This window comes from Vombatus ursinus, unplaced genomic scaffold, assembly GCF_900497805.2.
Source record: "Vombatus ursinus unplaced genomic scaffold, bare-nosed wombat genome assembly UNPS02012082.1, whole genome shotgun sequence".
NCBI classification, from domain to species: domain Eukaryota; kingdom Metazoa; phylum Chordata; class Mammalia; order Diprotodontia; family Vombatidae; genus Vombatus; species Vombatus ursinus.
The window spans coordinates 389124-410442 of record NW_020951860.1 but is presented as its reverse complement, the minus strand read 5'-3'; the positions used below and the strand labels follow the sequence as shown (position 1 = coordinate 410442).

General features: G+C 40.9%; 1 protein-coding gene across 1 annotated transcript in view; it reads left to right on the top strand.

Moving 5' to 3' along the window:
* Positions 1–5570: 5570 nt before the first annotated feature.
* Positions 5571–21319, top strand: part of SLC6A13 (solute carrier family 6 member 13) — a 42981-nt gene continuing 27232 nt past the window's right edge. Inside the window, 4 exon segments of the mRNA XM_027857353.1 lie at positions 5571–5784; positions 13957–14045; positions 14047–14092; positions 14840–14980. Of these exon segments, the coding sequence (XP_027713154.1) occupies positions 5571–5784; positions 13957–14045; positions 14047–14092; positions 14840–14980 (490 nt within the window).

Sequence of the window (21319 nt, the reverse complement as noted above, 5' to 3'; positions counted from 1 at the left end):
CACATACATGCATACAGATACATGTCTGTGTATACACACATATGTCCCAGAGGTAATAGGGAGAGAATGAAGTTTATTGAGTAGGGGAGTGTCATGGTCAGATCTGTGCTTTAGTAAAATCACTTTGGCAGTTGAGTGGAGGATGCATTAAAGACCTGAGGCAGGGAAAGCAATTAGAAGACTATTCAAGATGGAAGGTGGTGAAGGTCTCCATGAGTGGAGAGAAGGGGATGTATGTCAGAGATGTGAAAGAAGAAATGACAGGACTTGGCCACAAATTGGATAAATGGAGTAAGAGAGAGCAATGACAACAAGGTTGTAAACTTGGGTGACTAGGAGCTAGTGATGTCCTAATAGGAAAATTTGGAAGAATAGAAGTTTTTGAGGAAAGATAATGTTCTATTATGGGTGTGTTGAGTTTGATGTGCTTACAGGACAGCCAATTCGGGGTGCCTGAAGGCAATTCGTGATGTGAGAGTGGAAATCGGGGTAGGGGAAGGTTGTTTTTGTTGTTGAGTCATTTTTAGTTGTATCTGACTCTTCATGACCCCATTTGGGGTTTTCTTGGCAAGGATATGGGATTGGTTTGCATTTCCTTTTCCAGCTCATTTTACAGATAAGGAAACCAAGGCAAATAAGGTTAAGTGACTTGCCCAGGGTCACACAGCTAGTAAGTATCTGAGGCCAGATTTGAACTGAGGAAGATGAGTCCTCCAGACTCCAGGACTGTCATTCTATCCACTGCACCACTTAGCTGCCCCAGGGGGAGGTTAGGACTGAGATCTGAGAATCATTTGCATAAAGATCATGATTGGACCCACCAGACAAGAGAATATATAGAGAAAAGAAAAGAGGGCCAAGGATAGATGCTTGGGGGACATCCAGAGCCTCTGCAGGCTTTGCTTCTTAACCTCTGGACTTCCTCACCATGCTGCTGTTTAGGGACCTTCACCCTTCTCCCCCACCCTTGCTTTTTAGCTCCACTTTATGTGTTGTCTTCTCCCACTAGAATGTAAGTTTCTTGACTGTCTTTGTATCCACAGCATTTAGCACAGTGCCTGGCACACAGTAAGCACTTAATAAATGCTTGTGACTGATTGACTGGATGAAGATTGAGCAAAAGAGACTAAGACAGAACAGCCAGAAGGGTAGATGGATAACTAGGAGAAAGCAGTTGTCAGGAAAACCTAGAGAAGAGAGTATATCTGGGAGAAGAGGGTAATTGATAATGTCAGAGGTTTCACAGAGGTCAAGAATGAGAATTGAGAAAAGTTCATTGGTGACTTAGAGAAGACAGTTTCAGTCGAATAAGGCCAGATTTCATCTCTTCTTTCAGGCTTTTTCTCAATTTTTCACTAACCCAAACATCTTACTCTCATTTCTAAGTCTTCTTCCATCCTATATCCTTTCCTAGGTGGCACAGTGGGTGATAGTCTACTAGGCCTGGAGTCAGAGTTAAAATCCAGCCTCAGACACTTGCTATCTATGTAACCTTGGACAAATCATTTGACTGCTACTTGTCTCACTTTCCCCAGCTTTAAAAGGGATCACCATAGCATCTACCTTCCAGGCTTGTGGTGAGGGTCAAATGAGATATTTGTAAAAATTCCTGGCAAACAGCAAGTGCTTAATATATTTGAATTTCTTCTCTCCCTCCCCATACTACCAAGCTCCCCCTTTTCATTCAAGGAATTCTCAAATTCCCACCATAAAGAAGTGCTCCTTGCCTAATTGAAAAACTGCTTAGTGATTTCTTGGTCTTTCCTTGCATAAACATATAAATTTCAAGATCTTCAACTACAGCATCTGCAATTACTTTTTTACTTATACCTAATATTTGTGCTAAAACTTTCTTTGAATAAAAGAACTTGTACACATATTCAGTACTTGTTCTGTTGTTTGTTGTTGTTTGTGAGTCATTTCAGTTGTGCCTGATTCTTTGTGACCCCATTTGGTGTTTTCATGGCAAAGATATTGGAGCGGTTTGTCATTTCCTTCTCCAGCTCATTTTACAGATGAGGAACTGAGACAAACAGGGTTAAGTGATTTTCCCAGGGTCCAGCTAGCAAGTGTCTGAAGCCAAATTTGAACTCAGGAAGATGAGTGTTCCTGACTCTGTCCACTGTGCCACTTAACTGCCCATTCTGTAATATAGAGAGCCCTGTGTCTCATCTTCCATCTTTACAACAAAGTATCCCAAAGGGCACTTTAAGAAATTATCCTAGTGATGTGAATTCAGGTAGGGGTAGGTAAAGAGAATGGGCTGCAGAGAAAGAGAAACACAGAGATGATGTGTGCTTTATAGACACATGTAGATCCACCAGGGAGAGCTCCCTTTCCTCCAGGCAAATACATAGGCAACTGGGATCATCTACAAGAATGTGGACACACACACAGACACAAACAGACACAGACGCACATACACACATTCACACTCTGAACTGGGAAATCACTCATGTGGAGGTAGTTGGTTGGTAGCTGTGGGGAGGGGGGGGGCCGGAGGGCGGAATGTGGGTTGGGCAAAGTTTAGAATTACAGTGCAGCAGAGGCGTTCTCAGCCTATACTTTAAATAGCCAGCACCTTCCCCCTTGGATTCTTCTTCTCCCCCTTAGCTGGACCCCTGGCAACTCCTTCCTTAAGGTCTGTAACATTTCCTTATTTGTTTCTCTCTCTCTCTCTCTCTCTCTCTCTCCCTCTCTCTCTCTCTCTCTCTCTCTCTCTCTCTCTCTCTCTCTCTCTCTCTCTCTCTCTCTCTCTCTCTCTCTCTCTGTCTCTCTGTCTCTCTCTGTTTCTCTCACATTCTGGAGAGTAAGTTCTGGTCTTCAGGTTCTTGAGATCATCCAAAATCAGATTTTTTCTCTTTAAAAAAAAAAGAGGTAGAAAAAATAATTTGTGGGAATGTGTATGAAAACATAGGATGTCTCATTCCTTCCTCTAAATATATTTTCCCCTCAGATATATCACATATACACACATACATATACACACATATGTATATATATGCACACAGTATGCACACATATACATATATATGTATATGTATGCACACATATACGTGTGTGTGTATCTTTTTATGACTGCTTGATTTGGGGACAATGTGATTTGGTAGACAAGAACTCCAAAGTGAGATGAAGGCACCTGAGTTCTTTTATCAAGTGATTAAGGGTTGCCTGATTCCTGGCCCTGAAGTCTTGATCTCTTCTAGAAAATGAAACAATGGCTGGCTCCAGGTAGGAGTGAGAGCTTTGGAAAATCTCTGCAGCAAGTCATCTTTAGAGACCCATGAAGGGGTTGTTTTACTGGAGAGAAGCTAGCAAGTGGTGGGAACAGTGTTTTTTCTGTGCCTGAGAAAAGTCCATCAGGAAGACAGGGAAAGGAAAAAACCAGCCAAGAGAGCTTTCATACACAAGTACTTGAAGAGGACCAAAGGGCTCATTCCTTCCTAATCTCCCCATAATCACCTGAACCCCTTCCTTTTATTCCAAAGCTATATTGACTATCAAGCACGGCTCTTGTCTCTGTCCAGATGAACACTGGTAGCTTCCTTGATCCTAATAGTAGGTCAGTATATTGTAGGGCCAGCAGAGATACGGGAAGGCCTCTGGGGTGTAGAAAAATATGTATTGTCCTTTTTCTCCTGTTCTCTCTGCCTTAGAGGTACTGCTGGGCAGAATTAATAAAATCCTCGGTTGATATTTATAATTAGGGGCCCCCAAGTATATAGCCATAATAGGGCTGGGGCTGGAGAAAAGGACATTTCTGAGTGCTCATCTCTAGGTGCTTTAGGTATAATCAAGAAGCTCTTATACCTTTTTTTTTTTACATGTTCTGGGGGACCCAGTGGTCCCTCTTTGGCAAAGATGTGGTAGAGAAGGAAAATGATACACAATTTTGTACATCTTAGAAACTTTGATAGGTCCTTATTGGCCTTTAGAAATAGGGTCTAGGAATCAACTATCCCTTGAATGCATCTAAAGTGGAGGATCTCAAATTCTTTTCATTCTCCCTCTTATTTCCCAACAATGCTTTTTATTCCTCATCACATTGATCTGTTTCCCTCACCCCATCCCATGGAGGAAAAAAAAAGACTGGCGCTTATATCACTTTTAGTATTGAACTAGATCTTAGCAACTGAGAGACATGAAGAGACCAGTCACCGTACTTATTTATATAAACCTTATTACATCCAGAGGATTGTACTTTTAGGAGCCATGATCTCCTCTAGTTTCTTTCTTGTCACTGGGCAAGGATTAGAGAAACACAAGGTCGGAGCCTTCCAGGTTAATAAGGACAAAACCCTCTATTGATCTAGGCATAAAGTCATGAAATAACAGAATTTCAGAGTTGGAAGAGATCTCAGTAGACATATGTCCCTGAATAAGGATCTCCTCTACCACATACCTGACAAGGAGTCATTCAGCCTCCACTTGAAGACCTTTAGTGAAGGGGAATGCATGATCTACTGAGGCAGCCCCTTCTACTTTTGAACCACTCCAGCGCTTAGGAAGTTTTTTTCCCTGACATTAATTCTAAATCCATCCCTGTACAACTTGAACCCATTGCTCAGAAGCTCTGCCTTCTGGGGCCAAGCAAAACAACTGCAATGACTATAATAATAATGATAATAATAAGCATTTTATAGCACTTTAAACTTTGCAAACTGCTATACAAATTCTATCTCATTTGATCCTCATAATATCCTGTGGGGAAAGGTGCTGTTATTATCCCCATTGTATAGACAAGAAAACTGAGCCTGAGGAGTTAAGTAAATTCCTGAGATGGTATTTGAACTTAGTTCTTCCTGTCATTCTTACCCACTGTGCCACCCATTCACTGCCCACACGACAGCCATTCAAATGTTTGAAGGATGTTATCATACTTTCCTATCCAAGCCTTCTCTTTTCTAAGTTAAACACCTCCCAGTTCTTTCCAACAATTCTTTTATGATATAATCTTTAGGCCTTCCATAGTCCTGTTTACTCAACTCAGGATGCTATTTATCTTATCAATGGCCTTCCTAGAATGTGACTTCCAGAATGGAAAACATCATCAGTGATACCACAACTCTCCCCATTTTACAAGATTTAGCAGGCTAGTTGTATTGAAAGCAGAACCTAAACAACTCTTGTGGTCATGTGATCCTTTCCCCCATCACATGCCCTACATAATCCATGGGAATCTGTGGGGAACTCAGTCTGGGCTTTCGGGTTTAATGAATGCCTTCTAGCAGGAAAAAAGGGTAACCAGTATAGAGAATCTGGGGGTATAGATTGAGTTGGTCTCGGCAACTGGAGCATTTAGGTATTTCTTAGTAGGAGATGCTATGGAAGAATTGACCGCTGAGGCAGAATTCCTTCCTTCCTTCCTTCCTTTCTTCCTTCCTTCCTTCCTTCCCTCCTTCCCTCCTTCCTTCCTTCCTTCCTTCCTTCCTTCCTTCCTTCCTTCCTTCCTTCCTTCCTTCCTTCCTTCCTTCCTTCCTTCCTTCCTTCCTTCCTTCCTTCCTAGGTGGGGTTTCATTTCCAGGGGTTTCCTACCAATAACAAGGCTTCCTATCTCTATTCCAGGTGGGATGGATAGCAGGGTCCCTAGTGCAACCAGCAATGGAAAGACAATACCAACTTATTCAGTTGTGGAAAAGGAGAAAGAGAAGGAAGAAGAGGAAGGCACACTAGAGCGGGATCACTGGAACAACAAAGTGGAATACGTGCTGTCTGTAGCTGGGGAAATCATTGGGCTGGGCAATGTCTGGAGGTTCCCCTATCTCTGCTACAAGAATGGGGGAGGTGAGCACCCACTGGCTCCCATCAGGAGGGGAAACTGTTTCCATCTTCTGTACTCAATGATTCCTCAGGTGTCCTAAAGTATTGAGACTCCTCATACTTTTCCTTGTACCTTTCCCTGATCTACTGAGCCACCTCCAACATTATGACCTTTGGACCTGGGAGTTCTTGCTTCCTAGAGATAGCCACTGCAAATCAGGGAATGGGGAGTATAATCCTAGATTCTATTTCTCTAGAGTATGCATGCTGGTTGGGTGTTTCTCCCTCTCAGAGCTATAACTAGATCAGGGCAATGGGGGCTTTGTCCTTTGATGAATTGTAAAGGGGCTGAAGAACAGCATTCTCAACCCTTCAGAAGCATAGAAGTAACTAATTTTAGCATTTTTTTCTGTCTAGAACAGACTTGTGATTTTATTGTTTTTTATTTTATTAAGGGAATGATTTTATTAAGGGAACTCTTAGTGAGAATAAACCAGGGCTCTGCAATTTAGAAAGCTGCCTGGGGCATTTAGAGGTTAAGTGGCTTGCCTAGGCTCATACAGTCAGTATGTGTCCGAGGTGGACTTGAACATAGGTCTTCTTAATTCTGAGGCTGGCTGCATGTGATGTTGCCTCTCTGCACTTAGCAAAAGTAATTAAAGGGGCCTGAGGAATTGTGGTGTCTTAGGACATCTGTAGTGTCTTGGGGCATTCTCTTCACCTAAATGAGTGTGCATATCACAAAAATTATGGCTCTGCTCTCCCCCCTTTAAAAAAACACAACTTTTAACTGTGTTTTATTGATGCCTTTTGTTATCACATAGCAGTGGTTTCTAGAAAAAACAAAACCTTTCTAGCTTCCCATTTAACAAAGAAAAACAGTTAAGCAAAGACACTTTATATAGTGGATGCATTTGACATTGTATGCAATATTCTGACCCAGGAGCCTCCCACTTATCTGCTGTGAGAAGGGAGGTATATTTCATTGTCTGTTCTCCAGGATCTTCATTTGTTTTTCAGTTACTTAGAGTTTGGCTTCCTTTTGTTGATTTTTTACATTTACGTTATCATAGTTGGGCATGCTATTCTTTTGTTTTTCCATTATGTTCATTTGTTTCACTCTGCATTCATTCGTACAATCTTCCTGGTTCTCTATATTTCTTATGTTCATCATTTCTAATTGCACAATACAATTTGGTAACATTAATATACTACATTTTTTTCAGCTATTCCTGAATCAGTGAGTACCCATTTTCTTTCTAGGTTTAGATTTTTTTTTGGCCTTGCTGTCAATTACATTGTTGCAGTCACTGCTCTTTGATTTCCTTGCTCTTCTTACTTCACTACACATCAACTCAAATATGTCTTCTTGTGCTTCTCTGTGGCCTTCTTATAGTGTAGCAGCACTTCATTTTTATCCATTTTGTACCTTCATTTGTTGGATCTTCATTTCTGTCTCTTATCCCCATGGAGTCAAAAAGCATGTGTAGTTTAGTCATATTTCTTACAGGATTCCAAATTGATATCCAGAATGGTCTGACCTATCCACAGTTCCACTAACAATGCATTAGTGTGCTTGTCTTTCCACGGCCCCACCAACATGGACTGCTCCCAGTTTTTTCTTACCTTTGCAAATGTACAAAGTCTGAAGTGATCCTCAGAGTAGGTTAAAAAAAAATAATCCAATACATTGATTCTAAAAAATTGTAATTTATATATTTTGTTTTCAGATCACCTTCATTTCCTAATGTTTCCTTTCCCCTGTCCTCTACTCAGTGGGTCATAATTTGTAACAAAGAATAAAAGCAAAGTTGGAGGGGGGAAGTAGTTAAGTAATACTAACCAACACATCTACTGAGTTTGACAATGTAAGTAACACTCCACACTCATTGTGTCCTACTTTTTCAAAACAAAGGAGAGAGGTACATTGTTTCCTCTCCTATTTGGGACCAAGTTTGATTATTATAATTGGTTTCTTTTTTTCTTTCTTTCCATTATTGTGTTTATTGTGTATATCGTTTTCCTTGCTACAACTCACTTCATATATTTTCTCATATTCCCTACATTCTTCATGTCCAGTTTCTTATAGCATGGCAATATTTTATTATATTCATGTAATGCATTTGTTTAGCTCTTCCCTAATCAATGAGTATCAACTTTGTTTCCAGGATTTTGCTACTACAAAAAGTAATGCTATAAATATATTGGTGTGTACCTTTCCTTCTATCCTTGACCTCCTTGGGGGTATAGGTCAAGCAGTAGGATCTCTGGGTGAAAAGATAATGGACAGTTTGGTCATGTTTCTTGCAACATTCTTAATTGATAACCAGAGTAGTTAGACTAACTCACAACATCACCAGAACTATGTTAGTGTACCTGTCTTCCCATAGTCCTGACAACATTGACTATTCCCATTTTTTGTTTATCTTTTTCAATGTATAGACTATGATATGAAACCTCAGTGTTGTTTCAATTTGCATTTCTCTTATTATGAGTAATTTGAAGCATATTTTCAAATGGTTATTTAGAGTTTGCAATCCTTATTTACAAAACCGTTCAGATCACTTATCTACTGGGGAAAGGCTTTTGCTGTTATATGTTAGCATTGATTTCTGTATGTACCTTGGAGATTTTTCTTGATGATATCTCAGATATATATCAATATATCATGTAAATATTTATTTACCATTTGTACAATAACTTACATTTTATGTAATCAGAATTATTTGTTTTGTCTTTCATAATTTCTAACCATGGTTTGGTTAAAAATTCTACACTTTCTGGCTCTTATAGAAATCTTATAGATATATTATATTATATTATATTGTATTGTATTGTATTATGCTATATCTTACAGAAACTCTTACAGAAATCCTGAATAATGAAGAGAGGTTTCAGTATAGCTCTTTCTGACTCTTGCTGCTCTCTTTCATGGGGTGCCCTAGCTTAACCCTAAAGGAGATGCATGGATACCTGGGTTGACTATCAGGCTTAATAGACCACACAAATTCACAGGTTACCATGTAGAGGTCAAGTAGGGAAGGGTTCAAAGCAAGGCTTGTGCAATCTACCCGAGTTAGAAGTTTTTGGAGAGGGCATGGATATAGGAGAGGCAGAAGTAATAGATGGAATTCAGTGGGTTATTCCATAGAATACAAGGGCTCAAAGATCCTCTGGTGGTACTCATAGCCTGCCATAGGCAGAGCTGCCAGATCAGGCTAATGAAGTCTGTTATATTTCTCTTTCTTAGTGATTTAGAAGTAGACTATAGCTACAATTAGTGTATTTGACCTGGTGTGTATCCTGGTGTGTACCTCCAAATACTTAGTACTTGAGGTTGTGGAAGATGTATAGAGTAGGTACAATATGGATAAGAGGTATAGGAGGGGGTCAGCCTCTTTGTGGAATTAGGCATTTGTTCCAAGGCCTGTAGTCTGACTGACACTTTTGCAAAAGGATAGATTGAAGCTTTTGGGTCTGGGATCATGGGGGTATTCTAGTTTTTTTTTTTCTCCTCGAGGTCTTCCTCCATGCTGCACCCTGTACCAAGAGGACCATTATGGCTTTGTCAGGAGGAACCTGGCTTAAGTACCTCAGCTGCTGAAATTGTACTGGGAGTCTGGAGGATTTAATTGGAGCTCAGGAACCTTTGAGATTGAATAACCCGCTTAGCCCCTCACATTGGCACAAAGAGGATTAGGAGGTGAAGCTGATTTCCTCAAGCCTCTTTGGAATTGGGTGATCTTTGGCCTAGGAATTGACAGGAATGGGGTGAGAAAAGGGAAGGAAAGTACAGAATGAACCCATTTGCCTTGGAATATTTGGGTCCAAGTTAGAATTCCCTGTGGATCATGGGGCAGAAACATGGAGACAACCTTTGGGAAAGTAGGATTTGGGAATAGAGAATATTACTGAGATTCTGGGCCTCTGGGCAACTGGTCTTTGACTCTGTATTTAGAAATTCCTTACTGAAGTCCCTCAGTCCCAAACTAAAAAGGTTGGTCTGATGGGCTGATCAGAAATAGACCCCTTGTCAAGATTTACTCTAAAAACTTTGATTCATGGGACCATAGGTGAGCAAGGAGAGTGGCTTCCTCATCTGGGGGCATGGATTGCTGATCTTAGAGAGCCTGGACCAGCCTACTTGTTTGTCTGTTTTTATCCCCCAGCCAACTGATTCCCTGCCCAACTCCAGGTATATCCAACTTCCCCTGGAAGCCTGCTGCCTGATAGAGTGATATCTCACTGTGGGAAGTATACAGAACCATTCTTCATTCTAAGGTCACCCTGGTCTACCCAGAAAGAGGGATGCCTCCATATAAGAAAACTTTGTGTTATATGATTGGGAGGCAATGGAGTGAGTGAACTTTCTTGATTATCTATTTTGTTTCCTATAAATCTTTTTGGGTCTTCCAGGGTCACTGCAGAATAATTCTAACTGTATCCTATGTGAAAGGGCTATGTCTACTTTGATTCTCTTTCCCTGCCTTCCCAGACTTAAAGATATGCTGCTACATGAAGGAAAAAAGATGAGCTATAGACTTAAAAAACAAGTTTTTCTTGGCAGTGAGTTGGTAAATATTTGGGTGGGGGAGTTCTCAGGGGATTGGAAAACTTCAGGAACCGCTATTCGAATGCTACACTAAAAAAACCCAAACCCCCAAACCCAAGACTCTCTGTGCGTGTATTACCATGGGTCTATATATCAGTATTTCAGTTTTCCTGTGTATTTTTTAGTTTGCTCAAGTCACTGTCCCTTTCTGTGTTCCTGTGTTCCTCCCTAGATCCCCACCCTGATGAAATGGTTACTGATGACTGGTATTGACTGCTAAGCTTCTTGCCTGTTAAACCACATAGGACAAAATTATCTGTATACAGAACCTTTTGGTTTTATGTGCGTAGTTGAAGGTAGACAGGGTGGTCACAGGAGACAAAATTTATCTTTGTACTTCATTTCTTCCCTTGGTAGTACCATCTTCCCTCTTTCCTCTTCCTCCTCAACTCCCACCCCCAAGAAGGTAAAAGAATAAGACCCAAATGATCTTAGTCCTTGAAATCCTTCTCAAGGGGAAAGGAGAATCCTGAAGAAGAATGATTGATTAGGTTGGAAATAATGGTAGCTCATGCTTAGAAAGTTTACAGAGTTCTGCTTTCTTTACAACAATCCTATGAGGTATAGGTAGCGCTAATATTTTTATATCCATTTGACAGATTAGGAAATTGAAACACATTGGTATTGTGTCTAGCCTGGGGTCACCCAGCAATTAAATGTCAGGGATGGCATTCCAACCCTGGTCCACAAACTCCAAGTTCAGTGCTTTTTTTATACTCCCTGAAAATGACTCTCTTTGACAGAAAGTGGGTTTATATTGAAAGTGTTTTCTCAGGTCTAATTTCATTTAGGGGATTGGGACTTCTGGGGTGAGGGCTTTGAGATCAGAGCAAAGCCTCAGGAGTCATGGCCTCTAGCCAGCTCACAGTTGGAGGGACATGTGACTGGGGAATAGGGTACCTGACCTAGAAAACTAGGTGAAGTGGTTTTGCAGTTGAGTCTATCCCATAGTCCACCCTCCCTGTCCCTATCTTTAACGTGCTGATAGACACAGACAGACAGACACAGACAGACAGACACAGACAGACAGACAGACAGACAGATAGTAAATGTGTTTCTACAATAGGGATGGGATTTCCAGGGGACTTGAGAATTCTGAGAAAGTCATGGAAACTTGTCTATGTGGCCTTATTGTTTTGCTCTCATTCATTTTCTTTGGATTACCCCTAAGAGAATTATAGAATTTAAGAGCTGGATAGGACACTGGCAACCTTATCTCTCAAAAGGAGTATTTCCCTTAGTAAAGAGAGTCAGTGGTGGGACTCTTTTCTTACATGATGGTGGTGGTGGTGGTGGTGGTGGTGGTGTATGTATGTGTGTGCATATCTCCTACCACCTAGGGAAGATTGCCTAACGTTTTAGGGTAAGGGGAGGGATGTTTGACATAGTGAGTAATGTGTATTTTAGAGATGAGGTGTCTGTGGGAACCCTACTTCTATCCCTGAGTCAACTCTACTTCCTGATGGAAATTATCTTGGTGACATTTCCCTGCACTGTTTCAAAGGCAGGGTACCTCAAGAGAAAGGAGGATAGGTGCTCCTTCACCTGCTGTACTCTATTCTAGCTTTGTCATCCCTTCCTCTATCCTTGCCTTGCTCTACTCAGCAGGTTTAGACTTTGGCCTTTCCAGCACGCTGTTGGGCAGCTCTTTCAAGAGGCTGAGGAGGAGGGAAGCAGCTCGGGGCTGTAAGGTTAAATATTGTCCTGACTTCTTGGGCAAGAGTCTGGAGTGGAGAAGATGGGGAGGGGGAGGGACTGGGACTAGGCCAGTGATTCTCTCCCTATGTTGTACTGCTTGAGAGCCCTGGATGATATGGTCAGTCTTACCCCTGCTAGGCTGACTGGCATTATTGGGTGTTTGTTTTCTCCTTCTCTACTCCTTCCCCTCAACCCAGCTTTGATTGATTTGTGGACACATCGCACTTAATTGGAAGCACTTTTTGTTTCTTGGTCTCTGGAAGAAGAGTGTCGGGGGTTCTCTCTCCTAGAGTCTGCATTAGGGATGTAGCGTAGGAGTTAGAGATTTAGGGTAAGAAATAAAAACTATAGAACCTTGTTTTTTGGGACGTTGACACTTTGTGCTTACTGGTCTTACAGAACACGCGCTCTTTGGCCAAATTCCTCTTGTTCCCTACTAGTAGGCTGAACCTGTAATTTCATAGGTATAGGGAAATTCCAGGTGAGGAAGCCCCCTTGACCAATGCAGGTCTGAGTCTTCTTGACATTTTATAATAGTCAATAGCACTTTGTGCCAGGTGCTAGAAATGAAAAGAAAGGCAAAAAAATGTTCCTGTTCTCAGGGAACTTACAATCTAATGAGGGAGACAACATGCAAATAGCAAATATACAAGCAAGATAGATGTAGTATCAGTTGGAGACAACCCATAGAGGGAAGGCACTGGCATTGAAAGAGATCAGGAAAAGTTTCTTACAGATGGTGGGATTTTAACTGAGACTTGCCAGAAACCAGGGAAGCCACGAGGCGGAGAGAAGGAAGGGCATCCCAGATATGTTTGACAATAAATGAAAATGCTGGGAGTCAGGAGATGGAGGGATTAGTTCAATGGACAGAAGAAGGCCAATGTTACTGGATCTAAGAGTACATAGTGGTGGTGGTAGTGGGGTGGATTTAAGGAGTAAAAAGATCAGAAAGATAGGAAGGGGTCAGGTTATGGAGGGTTTTGGGGCACTAGGTTAAATGACTTGCTCAGGGTAACACTCTATGTGTCAGAGGTGGAACTTCAAACCATCTCTTTCTGATTTTGAGGCCAGTTCTCTTATCAATATATCAAATTACTTCTTAATAGTGTATGGACTAGATTCTAGTGAGGGATGGGGACCTACCTTTCTTCTGTGGTCACATTCCCTGGGGTGGTAGCAGCAGAAAGACTGAAGGAAAGTGATTTCTTGGGAAAACTTTTGTCTGCTGGTAAGATACCAGAAGCATAGTCTTCTTATTTTTATTGTACCAGTTCTCTGTTCCTGCTTCCAAACCACCCCCTCCCCCATTCCCATGCCAGCGGGTGGAAAAATAACTATGTTTCTAGTCTCAGGATATTTGTCACATCCGATGCTCATGAAAAGAATGGTGAAAAGAGGATTGGGATTCCAGCCACTGAAGGTAGCAGCAACCCTTGAAAGGGGTTACAAATTGTAGGTTGTGCTAAATTTACCCTAGCTTTCAATTATTTGATGCCTTGGTTTAAGTAAGGGTTAGTACTTGTTGGGGGAAAAAAACCTTGGTAGGGGTAAACTGACTTGCAAAAAGCCAGAGGATTGAAAGGGGAGTAGCTGCCTTGTTCTCTCCCATGATGTCAATTCCCTGTGTTAGAACTATGTGCAAACTAGCTCCTATTCACACCGAGGGATGATTGTGTTCTACCTGTCTTGGGTTGAAGGTAGGTAGTTGGGGATGGTGTGGGGGCTGTGGGAGGAAAAGTTGCCATGGAAAATGGTTGCAAGGTCCACAGACCATAAATGGGAGTTCAGAACAGCATGGTCTAGGGTGATGGGAGAGGGTGATGAAGAGATTGGAGACAGTGCAAAGTATAAGATACATGTTTCCCCCAACTCATCCCCTACAGGTGCCTTTTTCATACCCTACCTCATCTTCCTCTTCACCTGTGGCATTCCTGTTTTCCTCCTGGAGACAGCACTGGGTCAGTATACCAGCCAGGGGGGGTGTCACAGCCTGGAGAAAGATCTGCCCCATCTTTGAGGGTAAGTACCTAGAGTCCAGCTCCAGGGTATGAGCATTGGTGGTTGTAAAGCTGGTCTGGGAAAATGGGGATGATTAGAAAGAATGTCAAGGTCAAGAAGGGGTGAATATTTCCAGTTGGAACTCAGCCAGTTGATTTTGTAAATGGGACTGACTTTGCTTGACAGGGGGGCAAGGATGTAGACATTAAGAACAAAGGAGTAGGGATAATGGAGTAAGGGATACAGGGACTGTGCCATTTACTTTCTGTTTACATACAAGTCATGTACAAACATGTATGGACTTATTTCCTGGGTGTATAATATGATGCTGCTACTTGCAAATGCCAACAATAACTGTGAATTGGTGGACAAGGCAATATCTTAGGGGCAAGAGCAGCTGGACAGATATGCTGAGGGAAAAACAATGAAGAAAAGTCATGCTTATGAACAAAAGGAACAAGGGAACTGATTTTTGGAGGTTGGGACGGGAATGGAAAGGATCAGTAGCTCGGGTAGTAATAGGACCTTAGCACTAGGAAGCAAAACTTTCTTCAATGTAGGGTTTGGGAGGAGGATGGATACTTATATGCTCTTGATGCTCGTTGTGAGGGGAAGTGGAAAGACCATTGACTATGCATGTGGAGAAGGTAGATTTGACGTCTCCCTTGGCTACCTGCTACTTTAGGCAAGTCACTTGGGGGTGGGCGAATTGGACGCTAGTTTCATTTTGGGTCTATTCCTCTGTCCTCTCTGTGCTCTGCTCCTCAGGCATTGGTTATGCATCCCAGGTGATTGTCATCCTCCTTAACTTCTACTACATCATTGTTCTGGCCTGGGCCTTCTTCTACCTCTTCAGCTCCTTTACCATCGACCTTCCCTGGGGCAGCTGTGACCACGAGTGGAACACAGGTAACGCCATCTCTCCTATACAAGCTACCTCTTATCCTCTCTTCTCTCTCCCTAAGAGCTGCCCCTAGCAAATCCCATTCACATTCACTTGGGCAGGGACTGGACTGAGCCATATGATTGACTGATGGAACTCGGGATTCTTAGTTTGGTGATAAAAGAGTGAAGGGGTGGGATGGGTTAATGTTGATGGAAGGGTGGAGAACCAGACAGCTATGTTCAAGCGTTTGGAGGGTTGTTGTGTGTGAAGGGGATCAGATTTGTTTTGTCTAACCCCTGGGAGTCACAAAGAGGAGGATTTTGGCTTAAAATAAGGGGAAAAAATTCCCAGCAATTAGAGCTATAACTAAGTGAAATGGGCTGCCACTGGAAGTAAAGTGTTTTCTATCACTAGAGCTATTTAAGCAAAGGAAGGATGACCACTTGTCATTTATGTTGGGAGGAGGGACTTTTAAATATTTATTCATATTTATAAGCATTTATTATCTCTCCCTCTCGTTGCCTTCCCCCACTGAACAATTAGAAAAAATAATACCCTCATAATAAGCATGCAGTCCATCGAAACAAATTTTTAAATTGGCCATGTCTAAAAATGTATGCCTCATTCTGCATTTTAAGTCAATCACTTCTCTGGCAGGAGGTGAATGGTATGTTTCATCCTTGCATTGATCAGAGTTCTAAAATCTTCCAAAGTTGTTTTTCTATATAATTATACATAGTATATATGTCATAGTATAAATTGTTCTACTCTTTCTGCTTATTTTACTCTGTATCAGTTCAGGGAGGTCTTCCTGATTTCCTTTGAAACAGTCCATTTTGTCATTTCTTATGGGCACAGTAATATTCCATTACATTCATGTACCACAGTTTGTTCAGTCATTCCCCATTAGGTGGGTATCTTGTAGGGCAGCTTCTTATATGGATTGGATGAGATAACCTATTAATTCCTGTCCAACTCTAAGATTCTGTTCCCAAAAGGGATCCAGCCACTGATGTTAGATAAAAGATAGACAAAAGTTACCAGCTGTATATGACACTGTACCTAGTGCTGGGCAGGTAGTTTCAGGGAGACAGGAGAGAATACTGGGAAAAAAGCATTTAACTAAGAGTCTGAGATTCAGGATTCTAGCCTTTGTCTCCTAAAGGAGCCAGGGTGATACAGTGGAGAGAACATTGGCTGTGGAGTCAGAGAATCTGGTTCAAATCCTACCTCTGATCTTTACAACCCAGGTGGCCTTGGTTTCCCCAAAATGAGGAGGTTAGATTAGGTGGCCTCTAAAGTGCCTTCCAATCCTGTGGTCTATGACCTAGCTACAAAGACTGTAAGCAAGTCCCTTCATTTCCTTGGGCCTCAGTTTCTTCATTCCTAAAAGCAAACCCCAAAACAAAACCCCCAAACAAATAAATAAACAAAAAACTCTAGGGATGATATATGCCCTGTCTACCTCACAGGGTTGTCATGGTGATTAAATGAGCTAACGAAAGTAAGAGCCCTTTGTAAATTGTAAAGTGCTATATATAAATAAATAGTTATTGCTATTTGTGCTCCCTGGGGATTTATTATCCAGTGTAATAGTCTTAACTTTGTGCTCTGAGAAGAAAACCCCAAGTAACTCCAGAAAATCTATATGGTGAATCATTGAGAAGTGAATGAGTAGTCAAATTTTGGGATATCCATCCATTTATTTGTTTGTATGTGAAATACAGTTTGTTTGATTTTTTTGTTTTGTTTTGTTTCATCCTAAAATTATGGGAGGGCAGCTAGGTGGCACTGTGGATAGAGTGCAGGACCTAGAGTCAGGAAGACCTGAGTTCAAATGTGGCCTCAAACACTTACTGGCTGTGTGACCCTGAGCAAGTCATTTAACCTTATTTGCCTCAATTTCCTCATCTGTAAAATGAGCTGGAGAAGGAAATAGCAAACCACTCCAGTATCTTTGCTAACGGGGGTCACGGAGAGTCTGACACAACCAGAATGACCCAACAACAACAACAACAGCAACAACAAAAATATTATGGTTGTCTCCAAGTGTCAGTGTTCATATTTCATGGACTCATAGAATGAGGGAGGGACCTCAGAGAACACTTAGGATCACAGGCTCTAGAGCTGCAAAGAACATTAGAGATCATCCGCTAATTTGAAACCAACTCTTTGTGAGACTGGTGCCAGAGATCAGCTTCCTAACTGAGGTCCCAGAGAGGAAGTAGCTCACCCAAGGTTACACAGGTAGCCGGTTATACAGAGGAGAAGTGAACTTGGGTTGTCTTCTTTTATTCTGCCTTTCTTTCCCCATCTTCCTCTTGTGTTAATTAATAACAGCTAGCATTTATCTGGCTCTTTAGTACGCAAAGCATTTTACAAATATGATCTCATTTGATCCTCACGACGATCTTGGGAGGTGGGTGCTATTATTATCCCCATTTTACAGATGAAGAAACTGAGGTGTATAGTGGAGAAATGGATTAGCCTAGGGTTGGTCATACAGCTAGTAAGTGTCTGAGGCTGGATTTGAACTTAGATGATAATAACAATAATAGACTTACCCAAGGTCACATGGCTAGTAAGTGTCTAAGACTGGATTTTTAACTCAGATCTTCCTGACTCTAGGTCCAGCACTCTATCCACTGTGCCACCTAATTGCCTCAAGTATTCCATATTTTTCTGCCTCCTTAAAAAAAAGTATAATTAACATCACTTAACATTTTCTTTATAACTCAGGCTCTTCATTATGAATATCAATTCTTATACTATGCTATATATCTTTGGGGGCCATTGAAATGTTTGTCATCATATGAACTGGACCCAAACTACAATATATTTTAAAATTTTGTTTCTGATTTTTATTTATTTCTCTTCCCTTGCTATCATCTTTTCTGGTTGCTTTCAGTGTTTCTGCTTCCAACAGTCCTTCTTCCATATTATTTACTTGTTCTAAGCTGCTGTGGTGTGGGAAACCAAATAGTCAAGCTTGTTAGAATTGTGTCTTAAGTAGGAGTAAGTAGGCTATGAAATGAAAACCTGAGGAGTACTTTGAGTTAAGGGCAGGAACATTTTTATTTCTCTTCTGGTTGTTCAGATGTTCCTTTTAGTTACTGTGCTATTTTCAGTCTTGTTCTAGAGAGTTAAAATTGCTGGATAAGTAAGGCATTACTCTTTATAATCAAAACATCAATATGATTAATAATGGCTATTTCCAGAGTATCACAGAATCTCAGACCTAGAAGGAACCTTAATAGACATTTCACTCAGTTTATACCTGAACAAGAATCTCCTCTATAACATTATTTTTTTTAATTTAAGAAACTTTAAGAAAAAAAATTGAGAATTTTTTAAATTAAGAAAAAAAATTAAGAAAATTTAATGTAAGCTCCTTCTGTGGATCATAGAAGAGACAGCAGAGACCTTGCTATTTATAAAGCAATTGCTTTTGAAAACAAAACTTAAGAAGCTTTCCTAGGGCATTCTCAGGCAATACCAGCTTCCTGAAGGTCTCTACATAGATCATGAAACTTTCATAGCCCCAATATTGTCTCCATCCAGGCCTAATACATAGCTAGCCCCAGATTTCCATACCAGAGAGACTAGCAGAATGCAGAGCTCATGGATGAGACTGGACATGCAAAATTACATTCAAGTTTGAGTTCCCAGTGCTATGTCTTTGATTTCCTCTTTTATCTCCAAGATGTCAAATTACTCCCACTTATCAAAAGGCAAATTAAAAAGTACCCATGGGCTCATGACAGCATGCTTATTGCCTCTTCTTGGGAGGGAAACAATTAGAATAAAATAATACAAAAGTATTAGAGACTTTGTAGACCCATAGGGATGACATCTCCAAGTTCATTATCTCCTCCTAGAAGTTAGAAATGGAAGTAGTATCAGGTGATTGTGTTTCACAAATCCCCTTTAAAATTGATTCCATACCCACTTACTGGGTACAATATTTCATACTGATGCCCAAAGTACTCTAAGTCATGGGATAGTCAAGGTTACTTCTTCAGGCCTCATGGTTGCACCATCTTCAAATGTGGTCGTCTTCACTGTGATACTGAGCCAGTATCAGTTACATTGGATAGACATTCCTTCTTCATGAGTGCAAGCTAGGAAGGCTAAAAATTATAGAACTCCAGATCCTGCTTTCACTGAAGCAGGTTCCAGAGCAAAGATACTGGCCTCAGTAAAAACACAGGAAGTGTTCTTCTCTCCAAACATTCTGAGAAGTGGTCATCTGACCTTTGCCTGAAGACCTGTAGGGAGAGGAAACCAACTATCTACTAGGGCAGCTTGAACCATTTTTGGACAGCTCCAGCTGTCAGGAGACTTTTCCTTACATCAATCTAAATTGGAATCTCTGTGACTTCTGTCCATTACCCCTAGTTCTTCCCTCTGAGGCCAAACAGAATAAAGAACATGATATGGAAGCCAAAAAAAGTATGAGACCTTAGGGTACCCTGAAGTAGGAACAAAATCCAAAATATGGGAGGTAGTAGTCTCACTACGCTCTGATCAGACTAGTCAGATTGCATCTAAATATTGTATTCAGTTCTAGTTGCCAAATTGTATCCAGAGGAAGGTGCTGGGGGATTACAGATTGTGTCATATGAATATTAGCTTGATGCTAATAATTATGATGCTAATAAGATCTGACATTTATGTAGCATTTTAAAGTTTGCAAAATACCTTAAAAATATTTGATACTAACAACACTCTAGGAGGTAGGTATTACTACCATCCTATATGAGAATCAAAAGGATGTAGGATTGTTTAGCAGTGTTCAAGTATTTGAGGGGCTGTCGTGTAGAAAGGGGCTTTAACTTATTCAATTTGACCTCAGAGAACAGAACTGGGAAGAATGGGTCAAAGTTGCAAAGAGACAGATTTTGGTTGAATCACAGGAAAAACCTCCTTACCATTAGAATTATTATTATCTTTTTGGAGGCAATTGGGGTTAAGTGTCTTGCCCAGGGCCCCATGACTAGTAAGTGTCTGAGACTGAATTTGAACTCAGACTGGATATGATCTCCTGACTCCAGGGTTGGTGCTCTATTTGTTGTGCCACCTAGCTGCTTCTAGAATTATTTTAAAAAATGAAGGATTAGTGGAGTCAAACAAAGACTGAATGGTCACTTGTTGGGGACATTGGAGAGGGAAGTTCTATTCAAGTCCATGTTGGATTGGGGAGCATCCTCTGAGGTCCTTTGCAACTTAAAATTCTGTGATTCTATGACTTGCTCTAGGTCCCACAGCTATTAAGTGGCAGAGCTATTTGAATTCAGATTTCCTGATTCCAAGTCTTTCTCTTCCTCTTGTAAATCTAACAAGCAAAGCATAATGTCAACAAAGTCTATACTAGACCTCTTATAATAAGCAAAGATGGATGAACACTTATTAAGCATGGTATAATAGAAATTCCTTTCAGATACAGGAGTAGATGGTTACTGAAGTCCATTCTAACTCTAAGATAATGTGATTCAGTAATGTATTTTTCAAATTCTTGGCTCATCAAGAAGCTAACAGACTAGTAAAGAATAAATAGCTCTTTATGGTTACGAAGCACTTCACTCAAAGTATTCTCTTTGATCCTTACAATACACTTGTTTTGTCCTTTGACTTGTGGATGGAAGCAGAAATGGAATGTCGTTCAGCTCTTTGTCTCTGAGGATCTTGGTTGCGTGTGGCTTTCCTCAGGGAGCTTGGTCTATGACCTTGAAGCTGAGAGTCAGTCCAATGCATTTAACCTGATCTTAGAATCCCAGATTTTGAAGCATGATCAGACTAAGACCTGTCCTTAGCACAGAACCTGATATCATTGCCTAGACCTCCCTCAGCTTCAGCTGTTCAGCAATGATGAAATCAGTGAGACTGTTAATTAAATCTTGGTCATATCTATGATTCTCCTTCCACTCCCAACCCTGATGTATTTAGAAGGAATCAAATAGAGTTTATGATTTTGTGGTGATGTTTAACTCCCTAAAGCCAGCAAACAATGCCATTTCTCTTCAATTTTCCAATCGTGAGTAGTTCAACAATTTCTATCTATACGGCTGCCAACATAGGCATTGACTCATCCATGACAGCTATTTCATGAGATGGCAGTAACTGCTTTGTGGCAGTCACACTATAAGCCCACCACCTGGCACATAGTAGGCACTAAATAAGTACTTATTGATTTTATAGATTTATTGGTGAGTTTATCTGTAGAGTTTCTCACTAGGATGGTTTATGGGACATGTGTCGATGGTAGCAAAGTTCTAGTTCAGGCCTACGTGCTTCTGGGCTGATTGGGGGCCTTTGAGGTAAGTGAAAAGTCTGAGTCCTTTTTACTGACAAAAGGTGACTCT